The 9,992-nt window shown below is 38.2% G+C and overlaps 1 protein-coding gene across 1 annotated transcript; it reads right to left on the reverse strand.

Annotated features, from left to right (window-relative positions):
• Positions 1 to 2,773: 2,773 nt before the first annotated feature.
• On the reverse strand, positions 2,774 to 4,350 carry LOC134805441 (uncharacterized). Its single transcript, XM_063778747.1, has 2 exons — positions 3,204 to 4,350; positions 2,774 to 2,827 (listed from the first exon to the last, which is right to left on the reverse strand). The coding sequence occupies exons 1-2, from the start codon at positions 3,873 to 3,875 to the stop codon at positions 2,822 to 2,824; spliced, it is 678 nt and encodes a 225-aa protein (XP_063634817.1). The 5' UTR covers positions 3,876 to 4,350; the 3' UTR covers positions 2,774 to 2,821.
• Between the last annotated feature and the right edge of the window lie 5,642 nt (positions 4,351 to 9,992).

A 9,992-nucleotide genomic window follows, 5' to 3' on the forward strand; every position in this document is an offset into this window, starting at 1 on the left:
TTAAGAAAAATAGATTAATTTGGCCATGTGATCGTCTAGTGAAATTAATACATTGTGAACCTTAGTACCCATCGTCTTTTATGTGCAGACTGATTAGATTTGGATTCAAAATATTACCCCTAAAATACCCTATGTAATTGTAAATATTGCTACTGTAATTTATATATTATAACACTATCGTATGAAAAACAAAATCATATGAAGAATAAATAATAAATTATATTTTTTAGATTTTATCTCCTACCGAGCCCTACCGTGACCAGTTACCATGAACAGTAGTATAAGCCCTTGTTGTTTGTTATTATATTTTCCTTTTATATCCATTCGCTAACCTAGCTAGCTAAAGGAAAATATTTATATGTAAATGATGCAAATATTAATACGTACAAACATACTTTATCTACTGTCACGCCTCGGATGAAGTCGGGTCTCTAAACTAAATAATACCTATTTTATTTTGTTTTGTTTTTAATAGGTATTTCTAAGCACTATGTAATATTTACTTTTATCTGCGTTTCGGAACCTATTTTCAGATAAGAAGAAACGCCAAGAAACTCATCTGAATATTCTTACTATAAATGTATGGAATACTGAAGCAATCGTCTATTAAACATGATTGAATACCCTTAGTTACCCCGATATAGAAAAGCTCAAATTGTCACTAGTGAACTGCTTCGCCTGTCACTAGCTCCCTATAACAAAATTATTTAGTATGTCCTCAAATAACTTTGTTCCCCTATCTCATCCAATATAATAATGTATTACCTTTATATCATATCTAATGTACGAGCCTCAGTAACCCATCCATATGCTACTGAAACTAGACTTTAATTTTATTCTGTATTTTAAAACAGTTAACACTCTAATGATTTTAACACTGTGTGTAACCAAAATATATGTGAGAGAATAAATAATAATAAAGAAAGAAATAATAAATAACCCTAACTCCCAAATAATGACTCTACCCTAACTCTACCCCAATGTCCCTATTCTAATGTGTAAATCTAGAGGCGAACCTCTATCTTTACAGGGAGGAGTGTGTGTAAGAGGGACCCTAATTTAAGCTGTAAACGTTCGGCCGACAAAACCGAGGTATTGCAAACCCTAGTGTCTGTGTGATTGCCTCCCTCCGCAGTGTAGGCCGTAGCCAAGGGTACTGACGAATAAGGCGCCCTATTCCAAATATAAAATGTGAATATATAAATATATATAACAAGACCACGCTTCTTCAATTACCAACAGATTTCAGTGAGTAAAGATTACTCCTAATGATCCACACGTGAGATCCTCACATCCCTCTGTCAGACCTTGAAGAGAACGTAAGAGGTATAATCGTCACCTGTGTAGGTAAAAAGGTTGACGCCAGGCCCCTCTCGCGACCTGGACCTAACACTCTACTGGATTCCCGGAAAAGCCTGTTTATCACCGCTAGGTTAGGCGTTTCCGGTTGATTGACCGTGCAATCAGACACTAATCTGGCTCTAAAACACAAAAAACACCAATACACACGTAAGTATTTACACTGAACTAACAATTGAACAGTCTGACAAAAAGCAGCATAGTAGCTACGTAAAGTCAAACATCCAATCGTCAAAATAACACCTTTGTTTTAACGTCTACGGGCGAGCCAGAGATCGTGACAATCCGACGGACAAAAATAGAATAACCAGTTCCCAGCTTGGCGTGGGGGTATTTATAACCATAAAAGACATTAACGAAACGCGTTTGACGCATTTGACGCGTTAGGCGCACTTCAATATAAGATCTTTGTTATTTATTTCCTTTAAACTCGAGTACCAATCTTGAGTAGTTTTAGCAAAGAGATGTGATTTCCATAAGACAAGCAAAGTCAAAAGAAACCCCGTGCCCCGGAAACCAAGACAAAGTTACTCTCTAACAGATGGCGCCACTCCCTTGATATTAAACAATTCTAACTCACATCAATGTAAAAAAACACGGATCAAAGCACATGACGATCCAAAATTAATAAAAATCATTTATGTCTATATGTAAATATATAAGTTTTATGGATATTTTTATACATTTTCATCTTTAGTTTCAATACTGCGTCAACAGATGGCAGCATAACCTTCGCGACTACAAAATTCACCGACAGTAATTCTCTATACACATTCCATTCTCTTTGGTTTCAGCGAATCACTTTTTCTGATTAATGGCCCACTACGAAACTTGACTCTGTTAAGTTTTTTGTTTGTTGTTTCGGATTTCTCGTGAGAATGTTTTGTTTTTATTTAAAATTAATTTACTAAATGCATACATTATAGTTACTTACATGTATTTATTTTAATTAACATTTGTACATAATAATTGAGGTTTAAAAGTTTATGAAAATATTATCGATTGATCAGCTGTGTCAATCATTATTTATGTTAACTAGATCAGCTAGTGCGTCTAGTTACAATATCTTGCCGTATCATCCAAAAGAATCTGGTTATAGGCCTGTGATAGATCAAGCTTGGAAAAATATTTGTAGCCACTAATATTACTTAACAGGTCATCAATCCTGGGCACGGGATATCTGTCTACCATTAGTACCTTGTTTAGCGTAACCTTGTAGTCCGCACACAGTCTGATGGCGCCGTCCGCCTTGTGCGCCACCACCAGCGGTGTCGCCCAGTCCGAGTGGTCGACCGGTGTGATGACGCCCGACGCCAGCATGGCGTCCAATTCGGCGTCCACGCGCTGACGTAGCGCGTAGGGCAAAGGTCGCGCCCGGCAATACACAGGCACCGCCCCCTCGCGTAGCTGTAGCGTGGCCCGCCCGCCGGTGAAGCAACCCAGGGTTCCGTCGAACACATCTTTAAACCTGGAAAGGATATCATTCATAGTAAGAGACGGGTTTCCATAATCCTTCTCCAGTTTATTGACACTGATACCTTTAATCGCGGAACCTGAATATCTAACTCGGCAAGCCATTGCCGTCCTAATATATTCGTGGTTCCATTATCTATCACATATAAATCTAACGTCTTAACACAGTTGTTATACGACACTTTCACTTCAACGTAGCCTAAAGGATAAATGCGGGAACCATTATAGGCAAATAATCGTATACGGCACGCCTTTAATTCTAGTTGACTGAAATTGTTCTTGTAAGTGTCATTATTTATACACGAAAGGGGAGATCCGGTATCAATTTCCATAATTAATGGCATATTTTGTACAAGTATCTCCATACATACCGGTGGATACTGACTCAGTCCCATTTGATATATCGGCCATTCGTCGTCGCTGTCCGTGCGTCGGCTAGGGCCCGCGCCCTCGCCGCCGTCGCCCCGCCAGCTCGCCTCCTCGGCCGGCCCGGGGTGCTCCCGGATGCAGTGCTGGCGCGCGGGCGCCGCGCCCGAGCGCGCGCCTCGCCGCCTCCTGCCGGCCGTGCTGCCTCCCCGGCCGGTCCATGCCCTCTCGTAATAGCCGCGGCCTCCCGAGCCACTTGCGTACTCCTGGCTGGTTCCCCAACTCTTTGTCGCTCCAGGTCTTGCCCTAGCTCTGTGCCCCTCCTTTTCGGGACACACACGCCGTAAATGACCGACACGTGAACACGTGTCGCACACGTAATCCTTAAATTTGCACGCGGAACGCTCATGTCTAGTGTCGCCGCACGCTGTACATTGTTTTTTTCCACTTTGGCTGGCATTGTAGTGCATTCCTAACGCCGGAGATTCCACCGCAATAGAATCTTTCTCCGCTGACTCCATTGTAGTCGCTATCAGTACCGCTTTACTGTATTCGAGTTTTTTATCTGCAAATAACCTCTGTCGAATTGCATCACTGGTAATCCCGCACACTAGTTGATCCCGGAGGTTCTCTTCTAGCCCGTTAGTCACGCTACTGAAGTCACAAAACCTCGCCATTTGTTTTAACGTGGCCACGTACTCGGCAATGGATTGCCCATTTTGTTGTCTGCATTTTGCCGAAACTTATAACGTTCTGCTAACGCCGATGGCACGGGTTCCAAGTGATCTGTCACTAATTTCACCACTTTAGCGTACGTTAATGTAGATGGTTTGGCCGGACTACATAAATTCACTATCAATTCATATGCACTTTCACCTACGTTCGCAATCAAGGTTGGTAGTTTCAAATCGTCCGTAACGCCATTAGCTAAAAAGTACATGTCCAACCTGTCGCAATATAAGGTCCAGTTCCCCGTTTTCACATCAAACTCCGAAAATTTACCTTTGCCAGCCATTTTTACCGATAAAACACTTAATTACACAATAATTTTACCATTCGCCGCCACTGATAAATAAAAGACGTGTTGCTTGGCAAGTATTTATTACGCGACTGCCTACCCACTTATTCCAGATATATAAATATACCCATATATAACACCCGGTTTTTAAATTGACACAATCATGTCATTATTTTATTTATTAAATACAGCAACTAAATATCATTCCGGGTAACCTACAGTCCTACATACAATAGTGCCTTAAATTAAATAATCCTTATAACTCAATAATTTTAATTTAAAATTCAATACTATGTACGATAATAGCGTTACCGGTAAAAGAATAAAAAAAACCGGCCAAGTGCGAGTCGGACTCGCGTTCCAAGGGTTCCGTACATTACCCAACCTTTAACAATGTTTTTTCACTTGACATCACTTGAAATCACTTTATTGCCAAAACATGACAAAAAAAAACAATAGGAAGACAAACAATATATAAATTCTATGTTAAGTATGTACTTAACTTATTCTAGGTTAAGTACTAACTTATTGTCTACTCTACATATACATAGGTAATTACATTTAGCATGACATATTGGCCGTGGGTACCAAGCTCAGCATGCGCTAGACTGGCGTCCAGCGCTGGTTTTCAGTTTGGCCCATTTTTGTTGGAGGTCTGAGAGGAATGTTGATCTTTTCTGCACCGTTAAGCACTCTATTAATATTGACATCCATTTTTATTGACATCCATATTTTTTTTAGATTCCTCACGTCGTGGGCTATCAGAATATACCCCATGTACGTCAGCGGATTTTTCGTAGTTTTCGAGTTATGACTTTTGTTCAGAAATTCCGGGATGAAGCAATTAATTAAAAAAAATCAACGGGTTGCACTCCGGGAGTGCCGACAGAAGTGAAAACTCAATGACTAGTCCAAAATGTCTGCAGCACTATGTATAATTGACCCATCCTCCTTTCTATTGAAAAACTTTAGTTCCGAAATTGCTGGCCAATGAGTTTGTGCACTTGCAATGTTTAAAATTCGAATAGAAATTGTAAAGTTACCTTGCAGACCTCGCCTCTAAATATATTTGGTCATGATATTTTGAGTTTTATTCACCAGTACTAGAGTTCACTTTTATTGGCGATTTCATCTAGATGAGACTTTATTGAATTATTGAATTATATTGGAGTGATATAAAGTTAGAATGTAACTGTGATCCTCGTATTTCAGCCCGTACAAGATTAGAACATTGAGCTTTATTGCTTAACATAAAAGTCCAGTTTTAAATAATTGACCTGATTATGATACGCTATGACCAAAGAATATAATACTCACTAGGAGAAGAACGGTAACTCCATACAAAAAAATGTCCCCAACCGTTTATACGTTTATACTAGTGGCGCCGTCTTTGTGTACCAATGGAACTAAAGTTGACAACCGGTTTAGCCTGGCGGGTATTGGTAGGTAGTAATTCTGTTGATAAACATATTTGTTATCTTCATATCACGAAATATATGCAAGATGCAAATATTACCCCTTGTTTGTGGTATTATCAATTGATTTAAATAAAAGGCATGTTTATGTTTATAACATTATATATATTATTTATTAAAAAATGTTTTACATATAAAAATATACACTGAAAACTGGCAACTGGCAACTTAATAAAAAAATAGACATTAATAAAGCGCATTCACAAAGTTTTCAGTACCTTTTATACAAATAACATTAGGCATGCCTACCTATTACACTTTACACACAGATACACTACACTTTACATACGGCATTTTACACAGATTTCCAACTTGTATTCATACATTTCTTCACGGTTAATTAATACGCTTTCCAGATGCGTTATGACTCGGTTCCTTCTGAACCCACTAAAGTTGTAAATTTCACTCTGGCTGCTTCAACAGCCGTTGCTCCGCATTTAGCACATTTTCTATGTGCATTGCTGTAATCCATGTAGGTACAGACTTACAGTCTTAAGTGGTACGTAGCGGTACACGTTGTATGTATTATTTAAAGAGTTAATAAATAAAATTTTCGTTATGAACTTTAACCACAGCAGTTGGACAGAGTCATTGACAAATATATTTTTTATTATGGTGGGTAGACGTACCTACCCTCCATATATTTTATGAACATTGATAAAGACAGTTGGAAGCAAATATTCATTATAAAACTTAATCGCATGTAATTAAGTTTTAAGCGTTTTAAGTTCCGTTTTATGATTAATATTGTATAAAATTCGTGATAATTTAAATCAGAGTTGGGAGCAATGTTGCTGTAGAAAAATGTTTTTATTTTTATTACTCGCAACTTTTTCCCGGAGGCCAACGCACACATAGAAGATTAAGGCGCACACATGCGCAATTATTTGGGGACATAACTTTCTTAGGAAGTGAACAGGCCTTGGCTATGACTAAAGTTCTTTGGTGAATAACATTGTCCGTGACACATGACGTCAGCGTTACGTTACGCGTTACGCTGAATCGAGTTTATCATTTTTCCCCACCTCAAAAAGTGCTCAGCGCCGCTAAAGAAGTTTTCACTTCAAAAAAAATCTTGAAGGATTTTGAATGTTTCTTTTTGTAACATAATCCTTCGCAAACCGCGCAGTTGCTAAAAAAATCAGCAACTTCACTTGGCTGTGAGTTGGAAAAAAAAGACAAACGACAAAATTTTACGTTCGAGCATGTCAAGCTTATATGTATATATACTTTGCGCTTACCTAAATAAATAAAATTTCAAGGACTTATGGTTATTGTAGAAACTGCTAGACCCGACGTTTTTTAAAAGGTACCAAAGTGATATACTTAATAGTTGAACTGAGGTGGAAAGTTACGAAATTAGTAATTCATTAAAAAAATCCTCTTGTTATTCCTAACGTTAATCAAACAGAAATTACCACGAGAAATTAATATTGTGCCATGTGATTGACCAAGCATCATTTTGCTTAAGGGGCCGGTATATGACGTTTTCGATTTAGACCTCACTTTGTGACCATAATTTGTTCAATAAATTAATGTTTAATAATTGCATTAAATTACACGTAAATTTGTTCACGAAGAAACCGTGTACCGACTCTTCATGCCATTATATTTTTAAACTGCTGTTATTCTCTACAAATCGACACTAAAAGTATCAAAAAATTATAATATGGATGTCGTCAAGCTCACCATACTTGTTAACCTGTCGAATGAGATGATGCCTTTACTGATACTGGTTAGCGATATGTAATCATACTACATACCTATATGAGGCCTGGACGTTAGTGAGATGACGATTCACTCATTGCTGGTGTCCTACTTTATTACCTGCATATAAAATAAGTTTCACCTGATTATCCACCTGGTTTCTTGAACCTCATAGTTGCCTCCAAACCTCCCCTTATAGCGACCCCATTCCTCACACTAAGTTTACCATAAGTTCATATTAGCCATCAACAATTCCCTCGGATCACTGTTCACTCTGAATACTGATATACGTTAGTCACAATTTACATGAGGCACATCATTAATCTAATAACACCATAAGAAAGCCGTTGAATTGATCCCCAAAGCAAAATTCTCCCCCCGTATATCTGTTCGCACATAACCTCCCTTTCTTACCAACGTTCGGCGTCTACCCTCTTGTCTTGTCCTAAAAAATCACAATAACCTAGAAGCGGTTATTTAATTTAAACATGACTGCGAGCGCCATCTACTCCATGACGCTGGCAACTATTAGCCGGTTCGCATGTTCGCGACACTCCCGCCCCGCAGGAAAAAGCTACTCTTTTAATTGAAATTAGATGTCCATAGGCAAACATGTAAATAAATCAACAATTAGATGATAAGAACACTAATGTGAATAATAATGTATTTGAGCTGTTCATCCTCTGAATGCCTCTCTCGGCTTTGGCGCTGTGAATCGGCATGACCTGAGATTTCGTACCATTTCTGATGATGTCGTAGAAATGTGCTGAGGCACACCGTTTCTGAGACTGATCTGATTGTTCATCTGTATTTGTGCTGAGCTGATAAAGAACAGGATCCTGAGACTGGTCTGAGCATTCATCAATGTTTGTGCTGAGCTGATTAATAATTTGATCCTGAGATTGGTCTGAGCATTCATCAAGGTTTGTGCTGAGTTGATTAATAATATGATCTTGGGACTGATCTGAGCATTCATTGATATCTGTGCTAAACTAACTGATCTCTGATTTGAGAATGAAAGCAGTATCCTGAGATTGGTGTGAGCGACTGAGCGTTTATCGGTGTCTGAGCTGAGCTGAGTAGGATCACGGCTGCGATTTGTCATCTCTGGTCCGTTACTTATCTCTCTGTCTACCTATATCTATGTCTATGTGTGGTATTTCCCACAATCTCGCGCGTTCGGTCCCAAATTGCTCCGAGCAGTCCTTAATTACAACGTGGCAACACCGATTTGATATCAAACATCGGTGTTGTTAGACAGTGAGAACTCAATCGCGCTATATTTTATCTATGACTACCATCTGTGATGTTCTGATGTTATATGCTGCTTTGCTCTTATGATATCGTTAATAACTTGTTTCACTACTTCAAGGGTCAGAACTTCTACTACAGCAGACGTATACATGATGACCAGCATAATTTGCGTAATTAAACAACTGTAACTTTATTAAACACCGCGGCGACCGCGCGATCGAACCATAGTTATTACACAGACAAAAGCGACCGTCTTATCCAAACGTGACGTGTATATGTAACCTAAGTTCCCACTTCTCTTTACTTATTACTACTGGCAGTAATCTACTATGTGAAGTATTTTAATCTACTTGCTTATTCATTAAACCTACTGCTGACATATCCATCTCTTCGTGTATCTACTTCATGTCCGGCAGCCCTCCCCAGCCAAGGAAGAATTACGCTATTCTCATTTAATCACAAATCAACATGTAAAAGAAAGAACCTATCTACAACTCAAGCGAACCACATTCTTTTTTATTTTCTTAAGCTAAGCTAAGGATATTTAACAGACTTGTCAAATCAGGCACTTATTTCGAGTCAAGTCACCTTTTCTTGTAGTTCATTCTGATTTATTAAATAGATATTGTGCCAAAAATTACTGCAGTTTTTATTTTTCTAATCATTTTCTGATGCTGGTGTGAAATAATCTAGTTTAAAAAGGTTGGGACACGAATAAAACTGATAACTCTGTCTTGTGACTATTGCTCCTGAAGTAGTCGTACATAAAACAAATACCATGTCCTTAACACTACGATATTTCACAGCAATATTAAAATTAATGAAGAAAGATACATATAGAACTTCATTATATGACATCTGATTCTAATTGTAATTCTGATTCTTGTGTAGCTCCAGCCTCCAGCCTGCATTTTATATCTCAATATTCTGATTAAATCTGATAATCAAGCTAACAGTTGAGGCCACGATCATATACCAATAATTATTTGGCTTATGATTGATCTCTTCCTTTTACTATAACATAAAAAGTTTAATACTTAATTGAAGTTACCTATCACCCTTTCCTTCCTTCTTCACAGGTTTAAATCAACACATTTTATGTTAAAAATAATGTTCACTCGCATCACAATGTCTGTTGTGATAGACGACAGACAACTCTACGTGCCAAAGGTATGCTTTTACCGAGTTTTCAATAACAGGCATTATAACTACATAATATTACAAACACCTAATGTTGGTACACACTGTATTATCCATACTATTTTATTAACATCTGAGCAAAATCTGTGTTGACAGACGAGATAAAATAATTAGCCGATACGCTGTTGAGCCTGGCATAA

Source organism: Cydia splendana, unplaced genomic scaffold (assembly GCF_910591565.1).
Source record: "Cydia splendana unplaced genomic scaffold, ilCydSple1.2 scaffold_111_ctg1, whole genome shotgun sequence".
In the NCBI taxonomy this organism is placed as follows: domain Eukaryota; kingdom Metazoa; phylum Arthropoda; class Insecta; order Lepidoptera; family Tortricidae; genus Cydia; species Cydia splendana.